The sequence below is a fragment of the Scatophagus argus genome, chromosome 3 (genome assembly GCF_020382885.2).
Source record: "Scatophagus argus isolate fScaArg1 chromosome 3, fScaArg1.pri, whole genome shotgun sequence".
Classification (NCBI taxonomy): domain Eukaryota; kingdom Metazoa; phylum Chordata; class Actinopteri; family Scatophagidae; genus Scatophagus; species Scatophagus argus.
Window position 1 is genome coordinate 14,793,219 of NC_058495.1, and position 16,964 is coordinate 14,810,182.

The 16,964-nt window shown below is 39.0% G+C and overlaps 2 protein-coding genes across 2 annotated transcripts; both read left to right on the plus strand.

Moving 5' to 3' along the window:
• Positions 1 to 2,058: 2,058 nt before the first annotated feature.
• Positions 2,059 to 4,160, plus strand: pfdn5 (prefoldin 5). Its single transcript, XM_046383947.1, has 6 exons — positions 2,059 to 2,278; positions 2,644 to 2,746; positions 3,075 to 3,106; positions 3,232 to 3,306; positions 3,400 to 3,505; positions 3,872 to 4,160. The coding sequence occupies exons 1-6, from the start codon at positions 2,081 to 2,083 to the stop codon at positions 3,952 to 3,954; spliced, it is 597 nt and encodes a 198-aa protein (XP_046239903.1). The 5' UTR covers positions 2,059 to 2,080; the 3' UTR covers positions 3,955 to 4,160.
• Positions 4,161 to 5,412: 1,252 nt separating this feature from the next.
• larp4ab (La ribonucleoprotein 4Ab) lies at positions 5,413 to 16,905 on the plus strand. Its single transcript, XM_046383949.1, has 15 exons — positions 5,413 to 5,861; positions 7,713 to 7,851; positions 8,141 to 8,369; positions 8,452 to 8,588; positions 9,014 to 9,117; positions 9,307 to 9,417; positions 9,873 to 9,926; positions 10,729 to 10,941; positions 11,087 to 11,208; positions 12,735 to 12,950; positions 13,065 to 13,116; positions 13,289 to 13,453; positions 13,563 to 13,696; positions 13,792 to 13,969; positions 14,408 to 16,905. Exons 1-15 carry the CDS (start codon positions 5,859 to 5,861, stop codon positions 14,783 to 14,785), a joined length of 2,235 nt encoding a protein of 744 aa, XP_046239905.1. The 5' UTR covers positions 5,413 to 5,858; the 3' UTR covers positions 14,786 to 16,905.
• Positions 16,906 to 16,964: the final 59 nt, after the last annotated feature.

Sequence of the window (16,964 nt, forward strand, 5' to 3'; positions counted from 1 at the left end):
CAAACTCATCCAACTTTATATCTGTCTTTATGGACTTTGCTTTGTGCACTGGGGCACAGTCATGCTGGAACAGAAAAGGGCTTTCCCCAAACTGTTGCCACAAAGTTGGAAGCATAACATTGTCCAAAATGTCTTGGTATGCTGAAACATTAAGATTTCCCTTCACTGGAAGTAAGGCACTGAGTCCAATCTCCGAAAAAAAGTCCCCGTGCAAATACATTTGTCTATATAGTATATTATTCCTCCATAATAATGCAACTGAATGTGAAATGGACTTTGTGTTACCTAAACTTGAAACTGAAATTGAAAAATAAAGTATGGTATTGTGAACTAAAATTAATAAGAGATTAAATACTAATAATTGAAGAGCAATTAAATTCACCTTAAAATACAAGGTAATAACAGCACACATACAGTGCCAAATCATCTCAACTAAAGGACTGTGGTGAGATTAGTAGCAGCAAGTCAGGAAAGTATAGTATATGTAATATGATAATCAGATGAAACAGTAAAGTTAAGGCCATTCAATAACGTTGATATTTTGATGTGATTTTTGGTGATAATGATGCATTTCAAAAACAAAAGTTTAATTCATTATGAGCACACAACAATTTGTTTAATATCTTGCTATTGTGAGACTAAAACTGCCATATATGACCTTTATGCATGTATGTCTATTTCACATGACTGACATACATTCAAGCTGATTTTTTTAAACCATTAAACTTCCACCAACAGTCTCAGCACATTGTTGTTAAAAAATGAAAGGATGACGAGGTTAAAGACGCTGAACAGGCGTCGGGTGAAGCACTGATGCATCTCGCATTTTGTCCACTGGGGGGCGATGTGCCGCATCGAACGCTACTGCCTATTGGCGCTGACCATAGACATAATACAGAGTAGACGCCGCATTGGCTGCTGGGGCACGAGAAATGCGGCCGCCATCTTGGACCGGTCATTCTACCGTAAACTACCACAGCAGCAATATGCCTGAGCACTGTGCGGCGTATTGCTGTACAAATCGGCGGACTATTGAAAACAGGGCTCGGGGGATTACTATTCACAAGTAAGATTGAACATTATTATTATCGGTTGTACTTTGTGAATAGAATATTACTGTGCTGTGTTTATGTCCAGCAGCAAAATCAGACAACAGAACATCTGACTGTAGAATAGTTTGCAAACTAGCTTACTCACAATTTCAGCAGCTTTGGTTCATTATCAACGTCAAAATAGGAGTTTTGTTGAAGAAAGGTTCTAAGACATTTGAAGGAAGAAAACAGGAAGAAGAAGGAAATAGGAAGATGGGATATAGAAAAATAGAAAGAAGAAGGTAGAAAAAAATCTTGACTTCCTTTGTAAAACGTTCCTCCCAAATTTGCCCGTTTTCATTTTGAAGGTTTCCCAAAGACGAAGACATTAGGAAGAAGTGCGAAGTGGCTTTGAGGAGGGAAAGATTCCCTGCAAGTGATTCATCCGTGCTTTGCAGTGAACATTTTAAGCAGGGAGATTTTGATAGAACAGGGCAGATGTTTTTTAATTTTTTTTAAATTTTCCCTCAAATCCCCATCACCACACACCATCTCTGAGTCGGACAATCTGACCTTAAACCTTCAAAATGAAAACGGGAAATTTGGGAGGAACATTTTACAAAGGAAGTCAAGCTTATTTTCTACCTTCTTCTTCCTATTTTTCTATATCCTATCTTCTTATTTCCCGTTATTCCTATTTACTTCTTCTTCCTATTTTCTTCCTTCAAATGTCTTAGAACCTTTCTTCAACAAAACTCCTATTTTGACGTTGATAATGAACCAAAGCTGCTGAAATTGTGAGTAAGCTAGTTTGCAAACTATTCTACAGTCAGATGTTCTGTTGTCTGATTTTGCTGCTGGACATAAACACAGCACAGTAATATTCTATTCACAAAGTACAACCGATAATAATAATGTTCAATCTTACTTGTGAATAGTAATCCCCCGAGCCCTGTTTTCAATAGTCCGCCGATTTGTACAGCAATACGCCGCACAGTGCTCGGGCATGTTGCTGCTGTGGTAGTTTACGGTAGAATGACCGGTTCAAGATGGCGGCCGCATTTCTCGTGTCCCAGCAGGAAATGCGGCGTCTACTCTTTACAATGTCTATGCTAATGACAACCTCATCTTTATCACCCGGAACCACAATTATTAAGGATCATTTGCATTGCGCTACCAACATGGCGGTGAACCTCACAGACCTCTCCCTGCCTCAGTTAGAGGGACTGAAAACACAGCTAGATCAGGTTTGAGTAATCGGTATAGTATATTTGAGTTGTGACTGTGTGCTTTGATACTTTGTGAAGGCGATAATCAGGATGAAAACAAGAGGAGGTGTAGCTAGCTAGCACATGTGATGCTAACGGTACTTGCTTAGCCAGTCACCCGGTGTTCAACATGTTTGTATTATCTGTCTCTCTTAGCTTCATGCATTGCAGCAACAATTAAAAAATATATTGCAAATTGTTACATTTGAACATTTGGATATTTTTTAAGGTAAATCAGTGCGTTAGAGTCAACGGCTAGATTCTTGTTGTAATCAGACAGCTGACAGGTGTGATTTAAATGCCGTGGATTGTCTCTGACCTGAGTACATTTAAATGCTTTGCAGGAGATTGAGTTCTTGACGTCTTCAATAGGTCAGCTCAAAGTTGTCCAGACCAAGTATGTTGAAGCAAAAGATAGTTTGAACGTCTTGAACCAAAACAATAAAGGTAAGTAAACGCTTTAATGACTTTGTGTCCCACCGAGCCACTAAAAAAGGTCATCATTTGATATGATAATTAAAACTACCCCCTTCTAGATGTTGACACGATGTACATTGTTTTCCATCTTGAGATTTTATCGTCAGCAATGCAAAATTGTTACTCTCAAAGGGCTGAGTGTATCTATCTACCTTATTATTTTGCACAAAACTATGTGGGAAAACTGCATTATGTCTTCTAAGGTGTGTTGTGTCCTATTTATGAAATTGCTACATGTGTAAATTTGCAGCTGAGGCTGAGATCTGTTAATTTTTCTCCTCCTCCCTCTCTCATACAGGAAAGGAACTGCTTGTGCCACTTACCAGCTCAGTATCCTTACTTTATGTGCAGCAACCAGCATTTCATGTTTTGTTGTTTTGTGTGATGCGCTTTAAAAAGAAGTTATGTGTCTCTTGGAGATATAAACACTCGTCCTTGACAGTTTTTCTTCTCAGATGTACGTACCTGGATCATTAAATGACGTGGAAAATGTTTTAGTGGATGTGGGCACGGGATACTATGTTGAAAAGGCAAATATATTTGTATTTGAAAGATGATTTACTTAATAATATATAGAACGATGTAGGAGATTATTTACATTTTATATTTGTCTGCCTCTGTAGCATGTGGAAGACTCAAAGGCATTCTTCAAACGCAAAATAGACTTCCTCACCAAGCAGATAGAGAAAATTCAGCCAGCTCTTCAGGAAAAACATGCCATGAAACAAGGTAAGCCCAACTATATTCTTCACCGGTGTCTCTCTTCCCTCTACTTTATTTAATTATCATTATTTATTCATTATCATCTAATTATCATTACTTTTTTAACAATTGTAGCTGTAGGGATTTGTGTCCTGTAAAATACATAAGTATTTAGACAGTGGTACATTTGTTTTGGCCCTATAATTTCATTGTATATATGTATATTTGACCCTGTAACTAAAAACTAAAAGTAGAAATGTAAATTAAGAAGTTGGAGTTTAAAGTGTTTCATTTAATGACAGTATTTCAAAGACAGTCAACAATAACTTCATGTTTTTAGCTCAGAACATATAAGATCGCTTTTTACTGTACACTCTGTGTTCTGTCTTGCAGCTGTGATTGAAGTAATGAACATGAAGATCCAACAACTACAACAGAGTCAGACATCACAGACGGCTGGGACCACCAAGGCTTAATGAGAACATCTGTCTGAACCTCATGAGCGGGGAGGACTTCTCAAGTTTGTGAGGGGAAAAAAAAGTTAAGACAGTTAAGAATTTGCTCTCCACTAATAATAAAATCTTTTTGAGCACTAGTATTGACAGCAATCATGTGTATTTGGTCATTTTCAAATTAATTCGGTGTTCAATAAGTTTGTGTGATTAAAGAACATTTAAGTTTTCTTCTCTTTGTCATTGTTGTCTATTCATCAGTGGTGCCCTCTGCCAATGACTCTTTTAATTGCACTTTGTAAACAGATAAATGTAAGGGAGCTTCATCCTCATCAACACAAGTTTTAAAGTCTTGCACACATACACAAGTGTTTTCACTTATTCTAATTAAGCAAGTATGTACATTGTTCACACAGACTGGTAAAGAGGCCTAACCAGCCACATGTGAAATCACCTGTGTCTTTTAGGCAGAAGTGATGTGTTCTGCAGAGTAGAACAGTTTTTGCTTAGTGTTGAAAGAAGCTGTGCAAACCAATTCCAGAACAAACTAAGTTAGAATCCAACAGCTGTTTCTGCCAAAATATGACAGTTACAGATTCAGTGTACACTAGCAATAGCTCTGTCTTTGTATATGTATAACATACAAGCTTGAAACCAAACTTTAATGATTTTGTTAAGGAATATCCGTGTTGCAATAATATTAAAAAAAAATCCTGTAAGTATATATGCCAGTTTACATTTACACATACTGGCCACAACTAAATGTCACTCACATGTTCAGTGACACTATGCTGTATGTGTTGCCAAATACTTCTAGAACAGTCAAGAACAATTGGATGCCATTCATGGTTAAAATGTTCACCAATAGCAGAATAAACAGACACATTACAGAACAGATGCAGTGGCTGGTGCCCGTGTCTGCAAGTGATGATAATGTGATATAATGTTTCTTATAATAATAATAATAATCTGGTTCTTGAAATTAGAAAGTTTCTCAGAATATTAACATAAATATCTTGAAAATAATATTTTAGTATCAGAATAATGAGTTAATGATTATCTCAATAATGGAGAGATGTTCTCAAAATGACATAAAAATAATGACATACTATCACAAAATAAGAAATTTTCTCAAAGTACTGACAATATATTGAGATACTATTATTTTGAGATCCTCTGAGATTATAATGATATTAAGTCTTTTAGAGAGAAAAAGTCAATTTTGAGATAAGTACATAATTTATTTTAGAAAGTATCTGATAATTGTGAGACCCATTATTTTAAGGTTTCTAATTTTCAGACTTTAAATCAATTTGAGACAAATTAGTAAATTATTGAAAAGGTTTCGCGTTATTATGAGATAACGACACATTATACTGAGATTCTAAGTCCTCATTTCGAGAAAATGTATTATTATGATGACATACGGGATCTTTTTTTTTTTATTTTTTAATCACGCCGGCACAAATGGGCTTCCATAGGTTAGCAGTGGTGTTGCCGGGGAGGTCGCTGGATGTGGAGGCGGAGTGCAGCCCGTTGGGACGGACGGTGGCAGACAGGAGACGCAGCTGACACATGCTGAATGAGCGGTGCCTCGAAGCTGAACTGCGGGATGAGGAATTGACCATTAGAATTTTTGGGGGGTAATTGGGAAAAACGGTGAAACAGTCATTAGTATTATAAATTATAAGCTACTAAAATTGTAGTCCGCGCGGACGCAACGTTTGGACGGGAGCACTTTGAGCCGTTAGGACAACGTTACCGGGGAGACGGTAACCTAAGCAGAGAAAGCGACGACGCTCCACTCTAAATAAGTGCGGTCAGTAACCGTGAAGAGTTAAAACCTTCGCACGGAATTAAAATTAAAAGGGCGAATAAATCTTCAGGACCTTGGGAGGTCATCATAATAAGGCGAGGATCGAAGCAGCATGGTGAGTTTTGGGCCTGGAAAGGGGACACGCTAGCTAACATGCGACAACCTGTTTGCGTCTTTCCTCCCGTTTGTCTCGTGCTGTGTGAAACTCGACTAAACCGCTTTAGCTCAACTCTCTTATAGTAACTTTTGACTTTACTTTTTGATCAGTATTCGCGTTTTGAACCATGACTTATTATTTACATCAACATAGACAGTTAACGGTGTTTCACCGATAACCTGTAAGACAAATTAGCTCAGGAGTGTAAAGAACGGCCGGTTCTGACTGGTCTGCTAACCCATGTAAACTTAAGCTAGTTAGCTAAAGACAGGTACTTATGGTATCACTAGCCAAAACAGTGTAGATCAACACAAATTTAGCCGTCAAACACGTGTTTAAGAACATGTTAACTAACACTGTGACATTTCGCTCCATAATAAACTGCGCCGTACTAATTTAATTGCATAATTTAATCTCCGGCGTGCGGCAAATTACGTTTCAACACGTGATTTGTGTTAAATGTTAGCTGTTACACAACTCTAGCTTAATAGCGATCAGGGGTTCCGTGATAAAGGTCATGGCTATCCGACGCGGAGACTTAAATTTTGAAAGCTGAATATGGAAATGACTTTGTAATCAATTAATCACAAACGCCACGTTTGGTTATCAGCGCTATTTCATCGGACGTTGAGGAACGAACATCGCCGTCTGTTTTAAGTTGCATGGGCAGGTCTGCACCATGTGCTCTTCTCTTCCCGGCCCCCAAAGTGACGCTTCTTTTGTGTACCACAAAATCAAATCGCCGAATTGTAACCACATTTTACTCGGCAGATTATGTTGGATTGAAATGTTGTAAGATTTACGCTCAAAAACTGGTTTTGTATCAGTGACTGAAGTACACTTGGGGTTTTGCAATGGATGACAGGTCAGAATGTCTGCCTTGTTGAAGTCACGCTGAACAGAGGGCCGATTTGCGCCATGTATGGTTACATGTGACCGTTTGAGAGGCGGGCTAAGAGTGGTAAGGCAGCCAATGAAAACTCAAACTCAGATGGTTTGTTTGTGAGTAAAGAGCTGAGGCCTCGCAAAGACGGAAAGCCGGATTTACAGTATCTCGAATGAACTCGCTTCATTCATTGGATTGGCTCTCATACGTTGGAGTTACGGAGTTTGTTTTGATTGTTGTGCGGCACTGAGTGCAGTTATTTTTAGGTATGATGCTGTAGTATTAACTTAAAGACAAGCCTGAATGTCGTCTATGTTTTTAAAGAAACATTCATACCTTATATTGTTACCGCATGTTGATCTTTTCCTGACTTCCTGTCTTACTACTTCTAACGTTATTTGCTGTTGTGCTGAATTTGCCTTTGATAGTTTCTTTTTTTTTCTTTTTTTTTGAGTGACTGATGTAAAACGTTTTATCTTGTTGAAGGCTGGAGCATAAGCAAAGATTCACAAGAGGCCTGTGTTTTTTGATCAGTTGTGTGTAGTAGGAACATGCTTTTTCAGTGCTCTGTTTACCTAATAATTCATACATGTTCCACCGGCAATTTGACATTAAGCAACTTCTATGCACGTAATATTTGAAAAGGTCCAACATACATTTTTTCTCCCTTCACAATTCCACCACTTAAGCCTCCAAATTCCACCTCCACCTTTGTAAACTAAAAATGACTTGATACCAATTTCATTTCTTCTAATTCTTGCCATTAATCAGTTGCAGGACTTCACATGTTAGATCTCATTTTATAAAACCTAATTGCTCAAAACAAGAAGATGATCAACACAGCTTTCCTGCTCTAACTGTATATAAGGTGTGTACCCTCAACTATTTTCTGTAACTCACAGTACATTATTGTAATTGTGCAGGTTACCACAAAGGGAGCAGGTCTGAACCCCAATGCTAAAGTGTGGCAGGAGATGCCTGCCCAGCAGAATGACATTACAGAGTGGACGGAGGATTCATCTTGGCTGCTGACTTCCCCTCCTCCAGTTGAGATGACTAATGGTATGCACCTATTCAATCCTGTGTGCAGAGAATGTTTTTAAACTCCATTTCATCTCTGTTTTTCTTTCTCTCCAAATTAATTTATCATTTACGTAAACCAAACCCCTCTTTCTCCTGAACTGGTACAGCACTGAAGTATGGGATAGAATATAAACATATTGTATTTTTTCAGATTATTTTTTTCCCGTGGGGCAGAGCTGACAAGCTGGTTTAGAACATTGCACAAAGTTGTCTAAACATGGCAAGTTTTTCATTTATTTCTCATTTCTGCTTGCCTCCTCTATTTTAGGTAACTTAGATGTTCCCTCTTCAGAGGGAAAAGGATACACCGTTGAGTATCATGACAGTGAAGCTGACTATGCCCCTGTGCCCACAGAGGGCTTTGACCACCACGACTATTTAGTCTTTGACCCACAGTTTGACTCAGCTGCGGATGGCAGTGTTTCTAAGGAGCAACCAATGTCTAAAGAGAACCTAAGAGAGTCTTTGAAGAAACAGCTTGAATTCTGCTTTTCTAGGTGAGTAATGTAGCAATTTTTTGTTACAAATCGCAACTGTTTCCATTTTTTTCCAATGTGTTTTTTTTTTGGGTGTTTGCAGAGAGAACCTTTCTAAGGACCTGTACCTGATATCCCAAATGGACAGTGATCACTTTGTTCCCATCTGGACCATTGCTTCCATGGAGGACATCAAAGCCCTTACCACTGACATGGACCTTATTCGGGATGTACTGCGAGGTACCAATACTGCTTTTCTTCCAGTGTTTGTGAGATGCTCACATGTTCACTTAAACTTAAGAAGGGAATGGGGTAGCTGTTAATTGTGCAGGTTCCCTGTCCCGATGACCATCCATTTGTGAAAACTGTGAAGAATCTGTCTAGCTTTCCAGTTAGTAACTATTAGCCCTGCATGTTTTTTTATTCGCTCTTTTGAACATGCATGTGTTGATAAGTACACTGAAGTAAGCTTGCCAGAATTTGTGTCACTAATTGTTTTTTGTTATTAAAAAATCTTGTTGAAACTAAAATTAAGAATAAAATGCTGCAGATGTATACCAGAGAGAAAGAGGGATATTCTCCAACAGCATGCTATGCAGGTGTGATAGGGGCCATACTCCCAGATGGTGAAAACACATGTATTTAGGTTGTGTCTTTTGTTACAGCCTCTCCCATGGTGCAAGTTGATGAAACTGGAGAGAAGGTTCGGCCAAACCACAGTCGCTGCATCATTATTCTGAGAGAGGTGCCAGAGACTACACCGGTTGAGGTAAAACAAGTTCCATTTTGTGCGCTTAACACAATCCTCCACATAGTGGAACATAGTTGATCCATGCACAACCCCCATCTTAACTGATATCTCACGGCTCATTGACAGCTTACTGCGCAGGGTGGGGAGGTGTTGTTAATGTTGTTGGATGCAGAAATATTTAATGTGTGCCTTGCATGTCTTTCACAGGAAGTGGAGGCTCTTTTTAAGAATGAAAATTGTCCAAAAGTGTTAAGTGCTGAGTTTGCACACAACAGCAACTGGTACATAACATTTCAGTCAGATATGGATGCACAGCAGGTATGTCTCCACAATAATTATTTTTGACCAACTTGCTGTATAGTCCTAAAGTTAGAGTACGGTTAGAATTTTAGTTGAATACTTATTTTAACTTGGTTTTGCATGGACAGTTTCTTATCAGAAATTTGTGACAAGTTATATGTGGCTGCTATTTTTCTTCTGTTTTCATTATTCTCAGAAATCAGATTTGACTACAGTGACTGTGGCACATTTATTACAGTAGCTTGTTCACTTCATTAAACACAGTATTTTAAGGGGTAAATGCTACAAAGAAATTGTGTGCCTTATTACAGCAGTTTATTTTAGTATATGCCAGTTATACAGTTATAAGCACTGATCATGACGTTAATGCTCTGGGAATGAGGGAGAAGGAAAGCTTTAATTATTTAGATTTGAAATGAAATAGCACACATTTTACAGCACTTTCAATATTTGGTTCCTCTTTTTGTCCTCAGGCTTTCAAATACCTTAGAGAAGAAGTGAAAATGTTCCAGGGAAAACCAATCATGGTGAGTTCTGTCATTGAAATACATAACCAGTAATACACTTTATTAGTTTATGATTGTTTAGTATGCTACTTTGTGAAGTTTTTATCTCAGGCTGCATCACTTCTTATTAGTTCTTTAGAGAGTGGAAGTGTGGAACCAAGCAAGCCTCGTGTTACACAAGACTAGTTGTCGTGTCAGCTGTCACGTCACTACTCCCTAGGCTAGGCTGTTTGGATAAGCCATGACCTCTGGAGTGACCTTGGGATTTGTGTGTACACAGACTCGATAAGCAGTGAGGTGCTTGTCAGAACTGTTGCATGCTCATATCTCCAGACAGTTTGACTGCCCTTCTTATCACTCTGTGACATTTACCTTTTTTCATTTCAGTTATCTAATACATTGCTCTTCCGCTGGACTTTGATTTGACCTTGTGTGTCCATTTTCTCCACAATTAAAACAACAAGGGCTTTGATGTTAACTGTTTTGTCTCAACCCCAGTGATGATCAGTATCGCGCTTGGAAGGACTCATAGGCACTGTGGCTGGCTGGGTGGAATTTTCCATCTGTAGCTCTCTGTCAATCTGTTGTGTATCTGCTTCTACGCTCTCCCTCTACTCTCCCTCATCCTTCTCTCTTACCCCACCTCCCCCACCCTTCTCTCCCCTAGTCAGTTCAGTGTTTTATGGCCTAATGACCTGGAATTATGAGATCTGAGGGGACTAAAGGACAATAGACAGAGTTGAAATGCTACTCATTATCGATATAGTTTACATGTCATATCTTCACTCCTACCAAACTTACCTGATTGTCCCCTCCCCCCCAGGCCCGCATTAAGGCCATTAATACATTCTTTGGAAAGAATGGCTTCCGCAGTGTGGACTCAAGTGTGTACAGTCAGCATGTCCGACCACAAGCTCAATATGGCTCACCTGTCTACATGCAGCAAGTGTACAGCCCTCAGCAGCAGTACCCTGTATATCCTGTGGTGTCTCCCTCCTGGAACCCCTCTGTTGTGCCTTACTTTGAAACACCACTGGTGAGAACTGTCAAAATCAAACTGTGTCAAAGTGATCTTAGCAGTGTTTATTGCGGTGTTCTCAGCTTCAGTCCATACACGTGTATTATTCATATTTTTCTGGAGCTGTCTTAATTTGATTTCCTACTTCTGTTGTGAAAACCAGGCACCTTTCCCAAACTGTGGATTCATGAATGGTTACGGTAGTCCTGGTAACTTCAAAGGAAACTCCAACACGAACACAGAACATGAACCTGAGCACATGTTCCAGCATATTGGCAGGAACCGGTAGGTACAAGTCATGATGACATGACAGCTCTCTCCTAGTAACTCTGTCCAGTCTCTGTAACGTCTTATAGTGTTGAATATTATTATTTGCCTTTTTCTCTGTGTCTCTAGTGAAAGTACAGAAAGACTCACAACATGTGCAACAAGATGTGATTTATATCACTTTTGACAAGTCACAAATGCTCAGGCAAAAATGTTACATTTAGTCACGTCCATGGATTTCCTTCCTCTCTCTTGGACTCTTTCCCAGAATTTGTAACAACAGGTGACTAAATGAAACATGGCGTCACCACAATTTGAATTATAGATTTTGCTGGGTTTGGGCATTGTTAGAAATATTTGGTATAATGTAAGTACACAGCTCAGCAAAATATGTAACGCGTCAAGTTATTTTTGGAGATTTTAATGCATACATGCCAAATATTATATCTTTAAAAGTCAGTGAAAATTGAACTCATTAATAGGTTTTAAAATGTCAGAGTTGTACAGACTTTGGTCCACATGTTTGGAAGAAGTTTATTTGCCACAGGTTTTCCATTAAAAGAAAAGAAAATTCCAAACTTTGACAACTGCAAATACAGATAACAGTAACATAATATAAATATATTATACTAATGTAACACGATAATCTAAAAAATACAGCCTCAGTTACTTCTGACTTGTGCCAGTCATTTAACCTTATAGTGATTTAAAAAAAGCAAACACAAACTGCTAATCTGATCGGCTTTTCCTCTTTAGCGATTGTGCTATGGAAAGAGACTGTGCTATGTTCACCCTCTGTTCCACTATGCATAAGCCTCGAGAAGCTCTTGTGTTTAGCTATGTTTGTCTGTGAGATTAGCTGTGGACACCAGCTAATCTCTGACTACTGAACCCATTTCTTGGCAACTGCTTCAGTTTGAAGATCAGTTTCCGCCCAAGGTATATATGCGTATAGGCGGACCACAATCAGTGTCTTTATCCAGATACTGTCCTGTCTAGACCTATGACCAGTAAATTGTGTTGTAAATCACTTAATGTGATACTACTCAGCTAATCAAATCTGTACACTCCACTGCGACTTAAGTCAGTTAGTGAGATAGATACACAATACACACACACACACAGGGAGGAGACAAGCCAAGAGACGGCAACTGGAGAAATAAGTGAGTCAGTGGAAGATAATTTCACGTGGCATATTCTAAAAAAGAGAAAAGTAGACTGAGCTTTTAATGGACAGACTCTTGCATGCAGTTCCTTCCCATGTAATGTTCAAGAACAATATGTCTTTATGATGAACTTTTCCTTGAAAAATGCAAATTTTTTAAAGGCTCTTTTTTTCTTATATTCATACATTACTGGATTATTTATAATCCCTACAATTCAACATGAAAACTGCCAATTATTAGCCTGAGATCTACACTCTACACAAGTGCACTCTTCGAGTTTAAATTATACTTGTGTAACCCTAAAGTATCAAAATGTGCTTTTTCCTAGTAGAGCTGACATTCAGTAATAAGAAATGTGTGTCCTTTGTGCGTGCCCAGAAACCATGTTAAAGGTCAGCCTAGGTCAGGAGCTGTGCCTCCTCCTCCTTTGGCTCCTGGGACCCTGATGGATGGTCTGTCCAGTCCCTTTAGTGCACAGCCCCTCCAGACATCAGGAACACCAACTGGCACCACTTCAGCGATAGTCTCTCTGCCTTCCTTAAGCCTTAAATACACTTCCCCCAGTGCATATCTAAGTTGGGCTGGACGGGGCAGGTGAGTGAATATTATCCTGCTTATTAACAAAATACCACCAAGTGTGACAAGCTTATGCACACTGAGTAATGTTATGTTGATGTTTCAATATAAATTATCTTTCTGGATTTGTAGGAGAGGTAACCACAGAGGCATGAGGAGGAAACGAGAAGAGGAACAAACCACAGTCAGTATATTTACTCTTTTCGCCATATTGATTTTCCACAAAACAATTGTTTCTACACTCTTGCATAGACCAAGGAGTTCCTGATTGTGTCTCTTCTTAAAAAGTTGTTTGTTAGTGTGATATTTTTAGCTTCAGAAAGTGCTCATCTTACTTTTAACTGTGAAAATTACAGAGGCCTGTTCCTGTCATGGAGGCGAAGGTATCACCTGCACCAAATTTTGACCTGGCAGCTACCAATTTTCCTCCTTTGCCGGGATCTGTGGTCACTATACAGGGAGAAACTACGCCAGAGATGCGCCTTTCTGATGTTGTACGTGGCCTAAAAGTGACCAGCAAGGTAGATATCTAATCGTCCTTGGTACCTCCTACTTTGGAGACTCTTAAGCTGTCATTAAGGTACACTTATATCAATGCCTCTTCTTCTTTTAAATCTTTGATTATTTTAGTCTTTGAGCCAAGAGGTTAACAAAATCCGACACACAAGCACCTCAGAAGATTCTGTAAGCAAACCTGATTCTGTGACCCTGGTTGCTAAACCGGCTCCTTTGACACAGGAGACAGTGGCTTCACCAGTCTCAAGGTAAATGTTACTTTAAGCTTATAAAAATGTCATGAACATAAAGGGCATATACACAAGAAATGACTAGACTTATTTTTTATTGTTTGTCGATTTAGTGTTTGCCCTCCAGAAAAGGGAGAAGATGAAGCTGAACCTGCTACTCCAAAGGGAACGATCTCCTCGTGCACGCCGACTGCCTCCCCATCAGCTGATGCTGCTGTCCCCTCCACGTGCAGCCAGTCCGTTTCTGCAGAAGAACATTCCTCATCTCCCCCTACTCCAACATCAGACCAGGTAAGGCCTGTCTTCCAAGTCTCTGATCCATATCCCAAATGCATGGTGGTTACAGAATTTGCCAGGACAACTGTGGCACATGGTGTTTGTCTTTCTCACAGCAGACTTTTAACCCAACTTCCCATCTTGTAGAATTTATCATCAAAAGAATAAATTAAATAAAACTCCAGTCTGGAGCAACTTGAGAAAAGATGGCAGAAGCTACATTTCACATATTTCTAAAAACTATTTCATTGAGTTTTTCACAACATGAGCTAACCAGCTATCCCAGGGCTCCTGCTAACTGTTAGGCACATGTTAGCTCTTTCCACCTACAACTGACAAATATTGTTCCTATTGGTTCCAACCAATTTAAGCTCATACATACTTTATTGATCCCTGGGGGAAAACTGATAAGGAGGTTTATCCACTGATTTTCACTCATTATTCTCTAACCAGGGGTCAAGAAAGCTCAGCTATGCAGAGGTGTGCCAGAGACTAGCCAAGGACCCACCACCAGCACAGTCGCCCTCTCCCTCCCCTCCTGCCTCGTCACCCAGCCAACCCCTGCAAGAGCTCAAGGTCAACAGGGTTGAGGATCCTCGGCCAAACTCCAAGGCCACAACAAACAAACCAGAGAAATCCGGTGACAACCGCCCCCCTCGCCAACCATTACGCTCCTTCAGAGGGACGAATGCCCAAGTTAAATTTGGAGGTGCAGGGCTGAAGATTCGAGAGCAACAGAGAGGCCTGAATACTGGCAAACCGTTTTCCCCACAGCGGGGAGCCAGACGCAGTGGCAAAGAACAGAACATTCCCCCGAGGTCACCAGAATAACTCAAGGAAAAGGAACCTATAAAGCAATATATATATGTAAATATATAAAATATGTAAATAGACAGATGAATATATTTAATTTGACGGACTTTGTCACTTAATCCTTTAACATTGTTGCAGACATGAAATTATTTGGAAAGACTCTAAGAAAATATCCCTTTTAGGAAAATGCATATAGTCTGCTGACATTTAGGGTGATAAAACACATTTTAATTAATATCACCATGATGTTATCAAAAGGTGCCTTTGTAAGCAGACTAAATCTGTAGCATGTGTGAGCGTACGTGTCTGAGAGTGTGAGAGGGAGAAAGAGGGATCTTATTAATTTTAGGTAATACGGTATTCTAACATTTAGCAAGCATTGTCAACATCCGAAATAACAAGAAGGCACACTTCATTTCTTTCCGACTGGTTATGGTTGACATGTGATTCATCTGGGGCATTTCAGTCAAATTTGTGTTACACTTAAATCAAGGATGTGTGATTATTTATAAAGTGGAAGAATAACAAAACAGCATAATGTGTGATTAACTACAGACGGTTTAGGTTTTGAGTAATTTTTGAATACACTTTCATGAAAGTGGATTGTTGTTCTACAAATGATGCTGAATGTTGCATTATGTAATGACTATGATCATTCAGTGTTTGGCAGTGGTTGTCTTTGCGTCATTTGAAATGAACTCTGTACTGGATCTGTTGTTTTTATGTTTGTTTGTTTGTTTGGTTGGTTTTTTTTTGGGGGGGTGGGGGGGTTGTAAAACTGAATAATTACTTGTAAAAAGTAGTAGTAGCTCAAATTCAGAGGATCACCCAAGAATCATGGTGACATAGGATGTGGGTAGTTCTGTATTTTCAATTTCAGGAATGTTTTTAGACTAGGATTATAGATCTTTGAGCAATCCACTGTACTTTGTCAGAAACTAGAATCTAAATTGCCAGAACATTTTGGATGATGTTAAGGACCTCAGGAGCAGAAATGGGATTTTTCTACTGTAATAGAAATTTATTGTCTCTTCTTGATGAAAGTATCCATTTGATGGTTGATGCCATGGCCAGTTTCTCAGCTTGATTTGGTGACATTGATGAAGTGCGTTATCTGTGTTGATTGGATACGTAATGTGTAGTAGTCCTTTTGGCAAAAGACCACTTTTGAGCTTGATTTTTGAAAATGTCTGTGTGGTAGCGTTCCTCGTGTACACAGTTTTATTTTAACATCCTTATGTTCCTGCTGTAGGCAACTTTTATTTTCTGTTCATTAATAATGCTTTTCTTTTGATGTGTTTCTGTAGTATTTGTAAATTAGTGTGTAATGTGATCAGAGAACAAGAGAGTTAGTTATAGTCAAATGAATTGGATACTGGTATGTACAGCCACTACAAGCTGAACATCTGTAGTGGTATGAATTGAAATGCACTATCCTTTGTTCTCAAGGTTTTGAATCATTACGGAAGAAATGGAAATGTGTTGCACAGAAATGCTCAACCTGTGCTTAAAGGTGTTGTTTGCTTTGTTATTTCGTCTGAATATTCTGGTGTTGCAAATTAAAATGAACAGATTTTCTGGATTTCGGGATAAAGCGTTTAACCTTAGATAAGTGTTTTGAGTCCTCTTGTAGGGAATTCACTGCGTTGTACAGTATTTTGTGTCTTGTAATCAGTAGTTCTCCTGTGTATATATCTATGTCTGTGTTGCTGTGTGAAAGAGAGAAACAGGTTGCTTAGGACTACATGAAACTAATATTTCAAACCAAACCTGCAGTGCCTTAAGTGTTAAATTTCAGCAAGAGTGCAAGACTTGGTGCACATCAATTGGTAACACAAGGCTGGTTAACTGGTTGTCAAAATCCAACATCTGAGACATTAGCTCCTGTTCAGTTTAAATCTTTGTTTACTGTAGGTGCAGCTGCAGGGCTGAGACTGGTTGGTGTGGAGCTTGCTGTGTATGCGCTCATTTGTCCGTTATGTATGTATGATGCAATCAAAGTCTTATATCAGAATCCTGCTTTTAACTTTCACAATCAAACACGAGATTGCAATTTTCAGCCAAGTACACACTGGTTTGTTAAGTGAATATTTTATTGCTGAGCCTGGTGTATATGAATAAAGATTTATTTTTAAACAGTCACGTTTTATACTTTGTGTATGTTTGCACAAGATTGTGTTAATGCAACAGATTCTGC

What these genes read in the sequence shown, in the direction of transcription:
- pfdn5 (XM_046383947.1), top strand. Translation starts at nt 2,081, where the DNA reads ATGGCGGCCGCATTTCTCGTGTCCCAGCAGGAAATGCGGCGTCTACTC. An exon ending in TGAAAACACAGCTAGATCAG is followed by an intron (nt 2,279 to 2,643) that starts GTTTGAGTAATC and finishes AATGCTTTGCAG; the next exon opens with GAGATTGAGTTCTTGACGTC. An exon ending in CGGGATACTATGTTGAAAAG is followed by an intron (nt 3,307 to 3,399) that starts GCAAATATATTT and finishes CTGCCTCTGTAG; the next exon opens with CATGTGGAAGACTCAAAGGC.
- larp4ab (XM_046383949.1), top strand. An exon ending in TATTCGGGATGTACTGCGAG is followed by an intron (nt 8,589 to 9,013) that starts GTACCAATACTG and finishes CTTTTGTTACAG; the next exon opens with CCTCTCCCATGGTGCAAGTT. An exon ending in GTGGCTTCACCAGTCTCAAG is followed by an intron (nt 13,697 to 13,791) that starts GTAAATGTTACT and finishes TTGTCGATTTAG; the next exon opens with TGTTTGCCCTCCAGAAAAGG.